Source organism: Dama dama, chromosome 5 (assembly GCF_033118175.1).
Source record: "Dama dama isolate Ldn47 chromosome 5, ASM3311817v1, whole genome shotgun sequence".
NCBI lineage: Eukaryota > Metazoa > Chordata > Mammalia > Artiodactyla > Cervidae > Dama > Dama dama.
This window is the reverse complement of record NC_083685.1, coordinates 85,432,791-85,448,649: the sequence shown is the minus strand read 5'-3', so window position 1 is coordinate 85,448,649 and position 15,859 is coordinate 85,432,791. Positions and strand designations below refer to the sequence as shown.

Here is a 15,859-nt window from a genome sequence, read left to right as displayed (position 1 = left end):
GGCTCCAAAACACAGGGCAAGACAAAAAAAATACCACTTTCTCAGGGACACTAATGATAACCAATGCCAATGGATACTTTAGAGCCTACATGAACTTCAGAGATTATCAGGTCCAAACCCTTCATTTAACAGAGAAGACTTTAAGAATTATGGTCTTAAAACAAAGTCTAACAGGTAGTCTAACAGTAGTAGTCAGGACTAGAAATCAGAGGTGTCTTTAACTGCCAAGCCTACTAGACCAACATGACTCAGACTTTTCCACTAGAGGACACCTTAATGGAAAAGAAGGAAATGTAATCTCAGGAAAGAGTTCAAATTTGCTCACTCTAACAACATGAAATTTTTAATTCTTCTGTTTTACCATGAAACTCTTCCATGTCATGCCACAATATATACATTTGGTTTTTGTTTTTAATTTTACTGGAGTAAAGTTGATTTATAGCATTGTTTTGCACATTTGTTTTAATGTGAAAATAATGGGAAGTTGGCCCAGGGCCCCGGCCTGGATCGGACGGCGAAAGTGACGGACCTGTGCCGGTCCCAGTGACGACGGCGGTATTTCACGACGAGGTGGAGATCGAGGACTTCCAATACGACGAGGACTCGGAGACCTACTTCTACCCCTGCCCGTGTGGGGATAACTTCTGCATCACCAAGGAAGATTTGGAGAACGGGGAAGACGTGGCAACGTGCCCTAGCTGCTCTCTCATTATAAAAGTGATTTATGACAAGGATCAGTTCACGTGTGGAGAGACAGTCCCAGCCCCTTCCACCAGCAAAGAACTAGTTAAATGCTGAAGAAGACTTTTAGATTCTAAAACCTGAACTTGGGGAATGAGGCAAGCTGGAAAAGTCTAACGCAGAGTCACCGGCTTCTTCACGGGGACAATCATTTTGTGGTTTGCTGTTCATGAGAGCCGATTCCTTCCATTGGGCGCCAAGTTCATCTCCTGTTGAAGAAGCAAGTCCACCACATGGCATACCTGGATTTTGTGCTTAAACTTTGAACTGGAAGTGTTTGCATCCAAACATAAAAGAAGATAATTTGAAATCAGTGCTTTTTTCCCTCAGTTTTATTTTTATATCTTTATGACTTTGTTATCTGACCACAGCATCATCTACCTCAAAGCATTAGTTTTCTTTAACTTAAAGATTTTTATTTTGGTCACTTACGAAGATTTTTAAAATCAGCCCTTTCTTTGCAGTTTAACATCAGCTTTGCTGCTGTAAGCTAAAGGAAGTCAGTTGCCTCTGGTCCGTTGGGACTGCACCTTCTAGTCGCTCACCACACGGACCTTCATCAGGGATATGTGTTCTGTTAAATATGCCATTTCATTAGGCTTCATATACTGGGTCCTGGTCGTGGTGCAAAGGAAGAATATACTGAGCTCACAAAGTTAGTGAGTTAAGAAGAAAAGTCAAAAAACAAAATGGTCAAAGAATATGGACTTTGCTTATCAATATTCTGTGTTTTCCTTGAAAATCAGGACATGATAAAAAAACAGCCAAAGGAAGTGAAACTGGTAACAGAATGATAGGAGAAAACTGTGCCTACTTAGTTATTTAATTAAATGCTTGAGTGGTTTTGTGAAAAAAAAAAAAAAAAAGAAAATAATGGTTTCCCTCAAAATTGTAAAGTAAAATTGACACTCCAGAAAGATATGTCTCATTTATTTTGCCAAATATCCCCAGGGATATGTAATTTGAGAAGCACAACACAACACAGCCTATAGCTTAACTCAAAAAGTAATATGAAAATAACTGACTACAGAAATTAAGTGCTGTAGTATAACCACCCTAAAATACAAACAAAGGGAAAAAAATCTGTATCTTGGAAAAGTTTACTGAGAGAATATGATTTAAGGGTTTGATGACTAATGGGAAATAATGATAAACTATTGGAAAATTAGAGTATACAGTGTTTCTATAGCTCTAAAAGAGAATGGGGGCCCTAATTAGAGAGCTGGAAGATTCTGGGTCATGTGATATATATACTCTAAATGCAGAAAATATAGCAGTCTTTATTTAGACTCTGCTCAGCAAGAAAATGCTTTAATTTCATAGTTTGATTTCCTCAGTCAGTTTTCTTATTGGTAAGCAATGGGGAGGGAACACAGCCCTGCCCATCAAAAGGAAACTGGATTAAACATTTACTGAGCACGGCCCCGCCCATCAAAACAAGTCCTAGTTTCCCCCCTCAGCCTGTCTCTCCCATTGGGAAGCTTCCATAAGCCTGTTATCCTTCTCCATCAGAGGGAAGACAGAATGAAAACCACAATCATAGAAAACTAATTAAACTGATCACATGGACCACAGCCTTGTCTAACTCAATGAAACTATGAACCATGCCATGTAGGGCCACCCAAGACGGATTGGTCATGGTGGAGAGTTCTGACAAAACGTGATCCACTGGAGAAGGGAATGGCAAACCATTTCAATATTCTTGCCTTGAGAACACCATGAACAGTATGAAAAGGCAAAAAGGTATGACACTGAAAGATGAACTCCCCAGGTCGGCAGGTGCCCAATATGCTACTGGAGATCAGTGGAGAAATAACTCCAGAAAGAATGGAGAGGCAGAGTCAAAGAGAAAACAATACCCAGTTGTGGATGTGATTGGTGATGGAAGTAAACTCCAATGCTGTAAAGAACAATATTGCATACAAACCTGGAATGTTAGGTCCATGAATCAAGGCAAATGGGAAGTGGTCAAACAGAAGATGGCAAGAGGGAACATCAACATTTTAGGAATCAGCGAACTAAAATGGACTGGAATGGGTGAATTTAACTCAGATGACCATATATCTACTACTGTGGGCAAGAATCCCTTAGAAAAAATGGAGTAGCCCTCACAGTCAACAGAAGAGTCTGAAATGCAGTACTTGGATACAATCTCAAAAACAAGAGGATGATCTCTCTTCATTTCCAAGGCAAACCACTGAATATCACGGTAATCCAAGTCTATGCCCCGACCAGTAATGCTGAAGAATATGAACTTGAATGGTTCTATGAAGACCTACAAGACCTTCTAGAACTAGCCCGTAAAAAAGATGTCCTTTTCATTATTGGGGACTGGAATGCAAAAGTAGGAAGTCAAGAACTACCTGGAGTAACAGGCAAATTTGTCGTTGGAGTACAAACTGAAGCAGTGCAAAGGCTGACAGGGTTTTGCCAAGAGAACGCACAGGTCATAGCAAACACCATCTTCCAACAACACAAGACTCTACACATGGACATCACCAGAGGGTCAATACTGAAATCAGACTGATTATATTCTTTGCAGCCAAAGATGAAGAAGCTTTGTACAGTCAGCAAAACAAGACCAGGAACTGACTGTGACTCAGGTGAACTTATTGCCACATTCAGACGTAAATTGAAGAAAGTAGGGAAAACCACTAGACCATTCAGGTATGACCTAAATCAAATCCCTTACAATTACACAGTGGAAGTGACAAATAGATTCAAGACAGACTTGATAGACTAGGTGCCTGAAGAACCATGGACAGAGGTTTGTGACACTGTACAGGAGGCAGTGATCAAGACCATCCCCAAGAAAAACAAATGCAATAAGGCAAAATGGTTGTCTGAGGAGGTCTTACAAATAGCTGAGAAAAGAAGAGAAGCAAAAGGCAAAAGAGAAAAGGAAAGATATACCCATTTGAATGCAGAGTTCCAAGGAATAGCAAGGAGAGATAAGAAAGCCTTCCTCAGTGATCAATGCAAAGAAATAGAGGAAAACAATAGAATGGGAAAGACTAGAGATCTCTTAGAGAAAATTAGAGATACCAAGGGAACATTTCATGCAAAGATGGGCTCAATAAAGAACAGAAATGATATGGACCTAACAGAAGCAGAAGATATTAAGAAAGGATGGGAAGAATACACAGAACTATACAAAAAAGATCTTCATGACCCAGATAACCACGATGGTGTGATCACTCACCTAGAGCCAGACATCCTGGAATGCAAAGTCAAGTGGGCCCTAGGAAGCATCACTACGAACAAAGCTAGCGGAGGGGATGGAATTCCAGTTGAGCTATTTCAAATCCTAAAAGATGATGCTGTGAACGTGGTGCACTCAACATGCCAGCAAATCTGGAAAGCTCAGCAGTGGCCACAGGACTGGAAAAGGTCAGTTTTCATTCCAATCCCAAAGAAAGGCAATGCCAAAGAATGCTCAAACTACCACACAGTTGCACTCATCTCACATGCTAGCAAAGTAATGGCCAAAATTCTCCAAGCCAGGCTTCAACAGTACGTGAACCATGAACTTCCAGATGTTCAAGCTGGATTTAGAAAGGGCACAGGAACCAGAGATCAAATTGCAAACACCCCCTGCACCATGGAAAAAGCAAGAGAGCTCCAGAAAAACATCTACTTTTGCTTTACTGACTACGCCAAAGCCTTTGTGTGGATCACAACAAACTGGAAAATTCTGAAAGAGATGGGAATACCAGACCACCTGACCTGCTGCCTGAGAAATCTGTTATGAAGCTCAAGAAGCAACAGTTAGAACTGGACATGGAACAACAGACTGGTTCCAAATTGGGAAAGGAGTACACAGGAATATATATTCTTATGCTGCCTATTTAACTTATATGCTGAATACATCATGCAAAATGCCGGGCTGAATGAAGCACAAGCTGGAATCAAGACTGCTAGGAGGAGTATCAATAACCTCAGATATGCAAATGACACCACCCTTATGGCAGAAAAGTGAAGTACAACTAAAGAGCCTCTTGATGAAAGTGAAAGAGGAGAGTGAAAAAGTTGGCTTAAAACTCAACATTCAGAAAACCAAGATCATGGCATCTGGTCCCATCACTTCATGGCAAATAGATGGGGAAACAGTGACAGACTTTATTTTGGGAGGCTCCAAAATCACTGTGGATGGTGACTGCAGCCATGAAATTAAGACATTGCTCCTTGGAAGAAAAGCTATGACCAACCTAGACAGCATATTAAAAAGCAGAGACATTACTTTGCCAACAAAGGTCCATCTGGTCAAAGCTATGGTTTTTCCGGTAGTCATGTATGGATGTGAGAGTTGGACTATAAAGGAAAGCTGAGTGCCAAAGAATTGATGTTTTTGAACTGTGGAGTTGGAGAAGACTCTTGAGAGTCCCTGGGACTGCAAGGCGATCCAACTATTCCATTCTAAAGGAAATCAGCCCTGAATATGCATTAGAAGGACTGATTCTGAAGTTGAAACTCCAATATTTTGGCCACCTGATGTGAAGAACTGACTCATCGGAAAAGACCCTGATGCTGGGAAAGACTGGAGGTGGGAGGAGAAGGGGACGACAGCATGAGATGGTTGGATGGCATCACTCACTCAATGCACATGAGTTTGAGTAAGCTCTGGGAGTTGGTGATGGACAGGGAAGCCTGGCGTGCTGCAGTGCATGGGGCTGCAAAGAGTCAGACACGACAGAGCAACTGAACTGAATGGAAGAACTGACTAGAAAGAACTCAGGTGTTTCAGTCCATTTAGTATTTGTATTTCTCAAAGTAAATTAGTAAGATACAATTCTGATTTATATGTCAATGTCTTGTGAATTTTTTTGTTATGAACTCTTCATTCCTGATACACTAACACACTCAAGTTTCAAAAACTGTAAAGCGGAAGGACAATGACGACATCATCAAACTATAGGTATCTGATAAAAAAAACCTTCCCAAAATCCCCAACCTTGTCCTGATATTATATTTATATATTCTACCTTTATAAGTAAACAAGTATACATTTCCCAGATTTGAATATTATCTATCAACTCTATCATGTTCATTAAAGTGGTAATCTCAATTACAAGGTACACTGTCAAAACCATGTCCTCAAGCTTGCATAATAAATATGGACCTTTAGCTTTAGGAGACCAGTATATAACTCCAATGGTGTCCAGAGGGGGTGAGCCACAGGCAGCCAAGCCCCTCCCAACTTTTTCAACAAAAGGTTTATTTTTTTTTTAACAAAAGGTTTAATATGACACTTTTGAAAAATTATACATACTGTTCTGACCAATCAAATCTATTCTATAAATAAGCCTATAAATAAATGTTTGTCTTCCATATTTTATTGTATGTTCAAAAGAACCACATGTCATAGTTGACTGGGAGCGTCCCAGGTGGCACAGTGGTAAAGAATCTACCTACCAATGCAGGAGACATAAGAGATGCAGATTCCATCCCTGGGTTGGGAAGATCCCCTGGAGAAGGAAATGGCAACCCACTCCAATATTCTTGCATGGAAAACTCCATGGGCAGAGAAGCAAAGAGTCCATGGTGTCACAAAGAGTAGGACACAACTGAGCGTGCGCACATGCATGCACGCACATGCACATGCATACACACACACACACACAGACACACACAAGCACACACAAATAGTTGATTATAAGAAAAAGAAAAATGTCACCATGTGTTAGTCTGTACTCATTCTGCAAAAGTTTAACTACATACCTCTGTTAACACATCAGCCAGTTGAGGATGAACCTTAGTTTGTAGAGATGTTCTAGCCACATCTAAAAGGATTTCTCTCTTCATCTCTTTTTTAATTTTAACTTGTTCCAAAACTTCAAGTGCCTTTATTTTTGCAATTTCAAAGCCTTCAGCTATTATTCTAGGGTGCAGGCCCTAATACAACAACATAAAACTATAAAGTAAGTTATACAAAGTAAAAGTAATCATCCTTTCCTATTAATAGGATTGTCCAAAAAAAGTAATTACCCACATCAATGCCACTAAATATAAGTGTAGGTATGTAATTTATAAAAGTACTCTTTCAGTGCTTCATATTTAAAACAATCTCAAACTTACAGAAAAACTGTTTACATTTTATGACAGTACAAAAAACTACAAAAGTTATTCTTATTTCTGAAAACGATAACACATTGTTGTGTAGTACTCTTCCAAATGAGCACAACAGACTCCTTGCAATGCAGAGGAAAAGAACCAGCACAGTTTGGAGAAAAATGACAGATAGGCAGCACCTTCATGAAATGTTCAAAGTTAACATCATAGAATGGAACACACACACACTATGTGCCTCCTGGTAAACTGCATTAAGACCTCAACAGCACTTCCATGGCATTCCTGCTGAAAGTTCATAACCTGAATCTGATCATGAGGAAATAGACAAAGCCAAACTGAGGGACTTTCTTCAAAAGAAAAAAACAGCCTATACTCTAAAAGTAGCTATGTCAGCAATGTCATGAAACACAACAGATGGCTTAGGAACTATTCCAGCTTAAAGAAGACTAAAGGGATATGACAACTGAATATGACGCATGAGCCTAAATTTTCTTCTGCTATAAAGGACATTATTGGGATAAGTGATGGAATTTGAACAAAACCTGCAGATCAGATAATAGTACTGTATCAAGTGTGTTTATATTAATGTCCTGTTTTGATCACTATATTGTGGTTATATATGAGAATTCCATGGTTTTAAGAAACATACACTGAAATATTTAGATCACCATGTCTGGAACTTATTCTTATACCATTAGAAAAAATATGTATATTACTATATAAATATATGGTATATATGGTACATATATACCATATATTTATGAACAAGAGAGAAATGTTACCCTTTGGAGTATTCTTGCAAATCTTCTATAGGTCTGACATTATAACAAAAATATTTTTGAAAAAACACTTTTGCTTATTCTGGAAAATAATACATAAACTTACTGAACGAGTTCTAATTTATTCCCATCCTCCATTCATTTAATCAGTCCTACAGTAACTTCAAAAGTTGACATTTATTGAGTATTTGTACCAGGCACTGTTCTAAGGACTTTACATGTATTATTTCAGTCCCCTCAACACTATGAAGTGGGTGCTGATATTATTCCTGTTTCACAGATGAGGAAATTTAGGCTTAAAGGCTTAGATCAACAGCCTAGGTTTTTCCAGTGGTCATGTATGGATGTGAGAGTTGGACTGTGAAGAAAGCTGAGTGCTGAAAAATTGATGCTTTTGAACTGTGGTGTTGGAGAAGACTCTTGAGAGTCCCTTAGACAGCAAGGAGGTCCAACCAGTCCATCCTAAAGGAGATTAAGTCCTGGATGTTCATTGGAAGGACTGATACTGAAGCTGAAACTCCAATACTTTGGCCACCTCACGTGAAGAGTTGCCTCACTGGAAAAGACCCTGATGCTGGGAAGGATTGGGGGCAGGAGGAGAAGGGGACGACAGAGGATGAGATGGCTTGATGGCATCACTGACTCGATGGGCATGAGTTTGAGTAAACTCCGGGAGTTGGTGATGGACAGGGAGGCCTGGCGTGCTGCGATTCATGGGGTCGCAAAGAGTCGGACACGACTGAGCGACTGAACTGAACTGAACTGAGTAAGAGCCAGAGTCAGGATTTAAAACCCACAAAACCTGATGCCAGAGCCTGTGTTACTAACCATCTTCAAAACGCTTCTTCAGCCTAGGACCTCACAACTTCTCACCTGGACTACTAGGAAAAACATCAGTCTTGACTCTCTTAAACTGTCGCCTAAATATCTGAAATGCCCATCTGACCATTAATTAACTCATCAGTATGTTAACATGAATACCCTTCTTGGTTAATATTACGTGCCTATTCACTACTGTCTGCATCACTTTGAACCCCACCAAGGCCAAACTGCTTGCAGCTGTGCACACACACTGGCTGTGTCTCTTCTCTGTGCCTCTGCTCACGCTGTCCCTTCTGCCTGGAATGTCACTCTCCTCACCTGCCACTCTTTCACCAGGCTCACTCCTTCTCATCCTAAAGATTCAGCCCAGGCCTATTTCCTGCAGAGAGTTCTTCCTGATTACCTTTAGATTAAGTCAATTTCCCAAAAACTGTCATTGGTTTAGGATGGACATAAGACCAGTGTTGGCCCAACCATATAAAGGAAGGACTTTTAGTCCATGACTGGCTGAATTGTTTTCTCTTGTCCTCTCCTGCTGAGGATTAGAAAGGGAAGCAGGGAGCCTGATCTCTTCTGACAGTCATTCAGGATGGAAAAAGCCCATGATGAAACAGCATCACAAGTGCAAGAGCTAAGAGACAGAAAGGACCTGGGCAATTGATGACTTGGTAAATTTTTAATCAATGAACCCAAGAAGCCTGCTTTATTGCTCTATTTTTTGCTATAGGAGAAAATTTTTTATTGTTTAAGTGACTTTTAGTCAAGTTTCTACTGCTTATAGCCAAAAGCATCCTAAGATAAGTTGCATGCACTGAATTAATAGACAATTCCCAATATTAAATGAAACACAAAGAAGTGATCCTTTGAGCACTTTGACCAGATTACGCTTTGCTAAAATGGTCCTTGAAACAGCAGAAATTCAACTACTTAATTAGAAAAGACAGATAAATAATGCAAAGAAAACAATACAAATTGAACAAAGGCACGGAGGTAGAAATGTATGTAATTATTTCACAAGCCAGTGAACGAAGGAGTCGGGCTACAGTAGACTGTTTACAAAGAGAACTAAAATTAGAAAGGTAGGTAAATTCACAATGTGGATAAACTTCAATAATTTTCCTCTAGTTATTTTTTCAAAAGGTCCATAATTTGGTTTCAGCTTTATCAGTGATATTTTCTTTCTTAGGCCATTAGTCATGGGTACATGGCTATTTTTTTAACTTTTATGTATCTCAAATAATTTATTTTTTAGGGTTAAGGTTAGGTATATAATTTCAATAAAAAGGCATTATTTTGGCAAAAAGGTTTGTTATTTCCATTTATAACTGTCCAAAAATATCTTGATAAAAATTAATTATTGCAGTCTAAAATTAAACCATTTTACTAACAAAAAATAAATAACTTTGTATTCAAAAATAAAATGCCACATGAATGTGCATTCTATGAAATTCTAATACCTCAGAAATGTAAAGATCAGCTTGTTTTAGTAACTCTCCAATGATTAGAACATTTGAAGTAGTACCATCTCCTGTAATGTCATCCTGGGCTGTTGCTACTTTTGCTATCAAGGAAGCTGTTGGGTGTTGAATTTGCTGAAAAAAAGTAAGCAGATTACAAGAGAGAGAGAATGAGAAAAGAAAGAGTCCACCACAAGCAAGATATTCTAAGGGTCAAAAGTAAAATTAAGAAATTAAATAAGCTTCATTCTATTAGTTCACAAGTTCTGTATTATCATACATAATAAATGTCAAAACCAAAAGTTAAAAACTGAGAACTAATGAGGTTTGAACATTTTATAAAAGCATCTCTGCTTCAGAATGCAATGACATTTCCAAAATAAGATTAAATCCTTCAATCTTGAAGATGAATATATTTACTAAAATTGCAAGGAATTTTTTTCCCCATGATTACAAAGAACATACTGCAGTGCCTTTAAAAAATGTAACTAATTTGGAAGTATCCCTAAGCTATTATTTGTAAGATTTGAAAACAGTCAATAGACTTTTTTTTTCCCCTAAGGTTTAATCCAACAAACATATCTCATGACAGCAGTATTTAGCTGACGGCCTTGGTTTAAAGATACACAAATTGTACTATGTCCTCAGTTATGATATATTAAGGTTTATTAAGTCAGCATCATCAGCTCACCATCTCATGGAGAAGCACATTGCCATCTTTGGTGAGTTTGACATCTCCTGCCCCAGAAACAAGCCTGTTCAGAAAACAGTGGTTATTAACCTCATATGGCAAGAGCCAAACAAGACACTTCCAGTATTTGCCACTCCACTATCTTTAATATAAGTAACTGGGTATGGAAAACTTCCATTATATCATGGGGGACACCACAGTAATTACCACCATTTGCAAGCCACACTATCACTTCTCCCCAGATGGACTGCAATGATGATTTCATTTCCAAAGGAGGATTTGCAAGTCTAGGGATAGAAGCAGTCAATGAGTTATGAACAGTGGTTTGGTACTTGGAAGAGTACTTGGAAGTCTACAAACCACATTATTTGTGAATTTTCTGCAGGTTTCTTATTTTTGTGAAATGTTACATTCATTCACTGAACTATTTTTTCCTTCATCTTTCATGTTTATAAGATCAAGTTCTGTCAACCCTACAATCTAAAGGTCTCTTGAATCTACCCTCTCCTGTCATTTCCATTGTCATCATCATCTCTAATCTGGACTACTTAGCATCCTGATATTTCTGAATTGGAATCTACCCTCCACACTGCATTTATCTTTCTAAAAGACAATGTGATTCAGTAAGTTCCCTGATCAAAAAATTCCCTGATTTTCATATTCTCCATCACCTTCAACGTAAAATCCAGGCTATTTAACAATGACATAGTTTACCTTTCCCAATTTGGGGAATGTCTATTCTTTTCTACTTATTCTACCAAGTGAGATCTTGAGGGAAAATATTGTGGTTCCCTTAATAAATCATGTTTGGTTTCCTTTCTGTTGGATTTATACCGTTGGGCTTTCTTGGTCCTGAAGTTATTCTACATAGAAGGCCTTTACTCCCGTCTCTAACTGGTGAACTCTAATCCTCTTTCAAGATTGAGGGAAAATTCTATTATTTGAGAAGCTTTCCTTTCTCCCTTCTGTCATCAGTTATAATCCCTTTCTTCAGTACAATATATGCTGTATATACATATATATATAACCATTAGCACAATCATCTCTACCAGAACTCCTTAAGAACAGAAACTCTTATCTTGGTCATCTCCGTATTCCCAGCATCCCAACTAGACATAATCAGTGCCCTCTTTTACTGTCAATACTAATTACTCTGCTCATTCTTCTGAGACTGCATCTCTCCTCTTACACTTCATCATTGCCCTCACTAGTCTCTTTCCCTCACTCTTTTTTTCTTGGTCACACCACAGGGCACGCGGGATCTTTTAGTTCCCCCACCGGGGATCTAACCGCTTCCCCTGCAGTGGAAGCCGGGAGTCAACCAGTAGACTGACAGGGAAGTCTCTGTCCCATCCCCACTCTCTTCTAATGCAAATAATGGTCCTAAATAAATACATGCTAAAGGATAAATACATATGATGAACCGTATGCACAGAGCGTTCAACTTGCCTAAAGACTTAAAATCTAAAAAACTTGGGATTTGAACCCACGCCGGCCAGGCTCCAGAGCCCGAGCCCTCTCCACTACAGCACACTGCCAAACAAAACCCAAACTCTTTAAAGGCAAGAGAGCCAGATAGCTTATGTTTCATACGAGACACTTAATGAACTTTTAATTACATATGAACCTAAACAAGAGGGGGGGGGGGCGGGGAACGGGGATGGTCACCGCTTCACTCGTGAGCCCTTTCCTCGGGTTGCATTTCTCCTCCTCGACCAGGCAGGAGATGAACTGAGGGCAGGAATGGAAACGAGGAAAAGCAGGCCCGCAAATGCGTCCACATCGCTCCAAACTCTGCGGAACCTCTGCCTCACAGGGAGCCTAGATGCCCAACAAACCCCGACGCCCTAACCGCCGCTCCAACGGCCGTCTCACATTTTCATGGTGCCCTTGGGACCCAAGTTGGTCCGCAACACATCCTGCAGCCCTCGGGCGGCGCATATATTGACGGCCAAGGCCGCCTGGGCCCGTGCCACCTCAGCCTTGGAGTTTATGGCCTTTATCGCAGCCATGAACAGAATGCCGGAGAAGCGAACCTGCAGGCAAAAATCGCCTACGGTACGTTACGGAAGAAAATCTGGGCGCCACAGCTCACGTCCCGGAGCCTCAGCCAATCCGCGTCCGGAAAGGAAGTGACGTCATCAGACATCGCCGGGACGGAAGCCAGGCTCGCCTCCGATCGGATAGCAAAGATGGCGTCGTCCGCCTCTGCCCGGCCTGCAGCGGGGAAGCGAGTGGTGAATCAGGACGAACTGCGGCGGTTGATGAAGGAAAAGCAGCGTCTGAGCACCAACCGGAAACGGATAGAATCTCCATTCGCGAAGTACAACCGCTTGGGGCAGCTGAGTTGTGCCCTGTGTAACACTCCGGTTAAGAGCGAGCTCCTGTGGCAGACTCACGTCCTGGGAAAGCAGCACCGAGAGAAAGTGGCCGAGCTGAAAGGCGCGAAGGAAGCAGCCCAGGGCCCGTCCACCAGCGCAGTGCCTCAGTCCACCAAGAGGAAGGCGCCGGACTCTGAGAGCCAAGATGCCAAAAGAGCGAAGGCCTCCCTGGTTTCTCAGGTACAGCCCTCCACGTCCGCTTTGCCCACCAACTTTGACAAAGCCGGAAAGGAGTCCACTAGGACGACCGTCGGTAAGGCTTCGGGACTCGGTTTACTCCCTGATTATGATGACGAGGAGGACGAGGAGGAGGAGAAGGGAGGAGGAGGAGCAGAAGGGAAGAAGGGGGATGCCTGTAAGCAGCCGTCCAATTCACAGAGCAAGGAACACTCACTTTCCTCCTCGCGGGAGGCAACTGGTAGTAGGCTGCCAAGCAATTTCTCGGATACAAATCCTCCCAAGGCCCCCTTAATCCCTCATTCCGGATCAATTGAGAAAGCAGAAATACATGAAAAAGTAGTGGAAAGGAGAGAAAACACTGCGGAAGCATTACCAGAAGGGTTTTTTGACGACCCTGAGATAGACGCGAGGGTACGAAAGGTTGATGCCCCGAAGGACCAGATGGACAAAGAATGGGACGAATTTCAAAAAGCTATGAGACAGGTCAACACTATTTCCGAAGCCATAGTTGCCGAAGAGGATGAGGAGGGACGGTTGGACCGGCAGATTGGGGAGATCGATGAGCAGATTGAGTGTTACCGTCGAGTGGAAAAGCTGCGGAATCGCCAGGATGAAATAAAAAATAAGCTTAAAGAGGTTCTGACCATAAAAGAACTGCAGAAAAAGGAAGAGGAGAATGTTGACAGCGATGACGAGGGGGAACTACAGGATTTGTTGTCTCAGGATTGGAGAGTGAAGGGAGCTTTGTTATAGGGTATCAGAGACCCACGATTTTGTACTGTTGTGTAGAAAGTGCTGTCTCTCAGTACAGTACCCTTTACTCCATGCCTAGAGATTTGGTCACCTAACTGGATTGTTGAGATACAATGAACCTTCGAAGAGACCACTTTGGAAGATTAGTGTAAAATATTTTTGAGGTAGAGGTGTTTTTGAAGTATTCCTTAAATGCCAGTTTTTTCATACATTTATATAGCTAAAGTTTGGGTTGTAAAAACTGTAAATGTTGTACATTTTAAATATATATTTACCTAAGAATTCTGGTTTGAGATTTATAAACTAATAGAAGTCAGACTAACAGACAAGCTTTTAAATGAAAACCAAGTGTGGCATTTGTGGTATATATGACTTGTTCTTTTCCAACTCACTAAATCAAATTCAAGGTTGTTTTGTTTTTAAGAACACTGCTCATGAACACATAAGTTACTCAGTGCTAGTTAGTTCTCTGTTTTATAAAACCATGTCCCAGGGGAACATAGTGAAAAATATATGCCAAGTATGACCAACTTCCTTAATCCAGAGTTTCTGTATTAAACCAGTGATTCTTGGTTGTAGGTGCACATGAAAATTTCATGCAGTTTTTAAAAAAGTGTACATGAATCATGTGTGAAGCTTTTTCTAAAATTCATGTGCCCCTACCATTGAAGAGATTCAGTAAAGCTAGAGTGGGGCTCAGACACCTATGTTAGTTTTGAAAGCTTCCCAGGTTCTTCTGTGAGAATTCCCAGATGGTCCAGTGGTCAGGGCTCGGCACTTCCACTGCAGCGGGCGCGGGTTCAATCTCTGGTACCCTGGTCAGGAAACTAAGATCCCAGAAAGCTGTGAGGCTTGGCCAAAAAAAAAGCAAACTTCCCATTATTCTTTAATAAGGCTAAAATTTGGGCACCACTGTGCTAAATCCAGAACACATTTACATTTTCCCAGGCTTTATTTTTTCTTGAAATGCCACATCCCACAAGTTTACTGTCTGTCGCATAAAAGAAATAACTATCTTTTATTTATATCCCACCTAATGTTAGATTTTATTGTTAAATATTGTGGTAAATTAGGGTTCAGAGTTAACAGGTTCTATCAGTTGTAGGAAGGAGGTAATAGCTAAGACTTTTTTACATATAAGCCAGGCAGAGTTCTAAGTGATTTGCATAAGCTCAATCTGATTTCCCTGAAGCCCAGGTTTTAGGTCCAGGGTTAAGGTATGAAAAAGCCTTGAATGTTGAACAAAAGAATTCTTCCTACAGACACTGGGCAAAAAGAAAGTTTTTGAGCTGAGAGTTATATCTGCAAAAAACAGGGAAGATTATTTTAGTTGCAGTATATAGGATGGAATGAACATAGGTAGGGGGCAGGAAGCTGGGAAACTACTTGGAAACTAGACTTTAAAAGCAAAGCAACTAAGACTAATTAGGTATGTACTGAAAGAAAGGTAATAGAATTGAAAGAATTTCACAGGAAGAGCTAACATCTTAGTGACTAGAAGTGATGAACAATAGGAGAAATATAGATGGAATTAGGGGTTTGGAGTTTTTCTAGTATGGGTGCCTGTATGAAGTTATCTAACACTTCCAGAACATATTAATTGTCCTATGGTCTTTGGCAGAAAGGCTTTGCTTTCCTGATCTGTCCAGCTGATCTGAGTAACCTCAGTTTGATAATGTAAAGGGTATGTCTGCATCAAATATATGAACCCAGACTTAGAATTTTTTTTATCATTTATCATATTATTTCAGGATGTGAGAAAGTACAAGGTGGGGCTTGAAGGATGGGCTCACTTCTACACGGGCCTAAGAGAGTAGGCTAATGATGTAAAGGAGCACTGTATATTAAAACTATAATTCAAGGGACTTCCCTGGTGGTCCAGAGGTTAAGATTTGGCCTTCCAATACAGGGGGTGCATGTTTGATCCCTGCTCAGGGAGCTAAGACCCCACATGCCTTGCAGACAAAACCAAAACATAAAACAAGC

General features: G+C 40.5%; 3 protein-coding genes across 9 annotated transcripts in view; 2 read left to right on the top strand and 1 right to left on the bottom strand.

The window, feature by feature from the left end:
* CCT6B (chaperonin containing TCP1 subunit 6B) overlaps window positions 1-12,656 on the bottom strand; it is a 42,267-nt gene extending 29,611 nt beyond the window's left edge. For 3 of the 7 annotated variants that reach the window (XM_061142801.1, XM_061142806.1, XM_061142802.1), the window contains exons 1-4: window positions 12,435-12,656; window positions 10,560-10,623; window positions 9,869-10,003; window positions 6,460-6,633 (exon numbers count right to left, since the gene is read on the bottom strand). In XM_061142801.1, coding sequence (XP_060998784.1) covers window positions 6,460-6,633; window positions 9,869-10,003; window positions 10,560-10,623; window positions 12,435-12,571 — 510 coding nt within the window. In that variant the 5' untranslated portion in view covers window positions 12,572-12,656. Of the gene's footprint in view, window positions 1-6,459; window positions 6,634-9,868; window positions 10,004-10,559; window positions 10,624-10,766; window positions 10,847-12,434 lie in introns of all 7 variants that reach the window. The other 4 variants (XM_061142804.1, XM_061142805.1, XM_061142800.1 and 1 more) reach the window with 3 other exon arrangements.
* Window positions 150-1,585, top strand: LOC133057947 (diphthamide biosynthesis protein 3-like). Its single transcript, XM_061145064.1, has 2 exons — window positions 150-174; window positions 485-1,585. Exons 1-2 carry the CDS (start codon window positions 150-152, stop codon window positions 796-798), a joined length of 339 nt encoding a protein of 112 aa, XP_061001047.1. The 3' UTR covers window positions 799-1,585.
* A 53-nt stretch (window positions 12,657-12,709) lies between the features above and the next one.
* On the top strand, window positions 12,710-14,217 carry ZNF830 (zinc finger protein 830). The gene has a single exon (XM_061142808.1). It carries the CDS (start codon window positions 12,752-12,754, stop codon window positions 13,871-13,873), a length of 1,122 nt encoding a protein of 373 aa, XP_060998791.1. The 5' UTR covers window positions 12,710-12,751; the 3' UTR covers window positions 13,874-14,217.
* The last annotated feature ends 1,642 nt before the right edge of the window (window positions 14,218-15,859 follow it).

Coding starts and splice junctions, on each gene's coding strand:
- LOC133057947 (XM_061145064.1), top strand. CDS start 150: ATGGTCTTAAAACAAAGTCTAACAG. Junction 175..484: donor CTTAAAACAAAGTCTAACAG/GTAGTCTAACAG, acceptor AATAATGGGAAG/TTGGCCCAGGGCCCCGGCCT.
- ZNF830 (XM_061142808.1), top strand. CDS start 12,752: ATGGCGTCGTCCGCCTCTGCCCGGCCTGCAGCGGGGAAGCGAGTGGTG.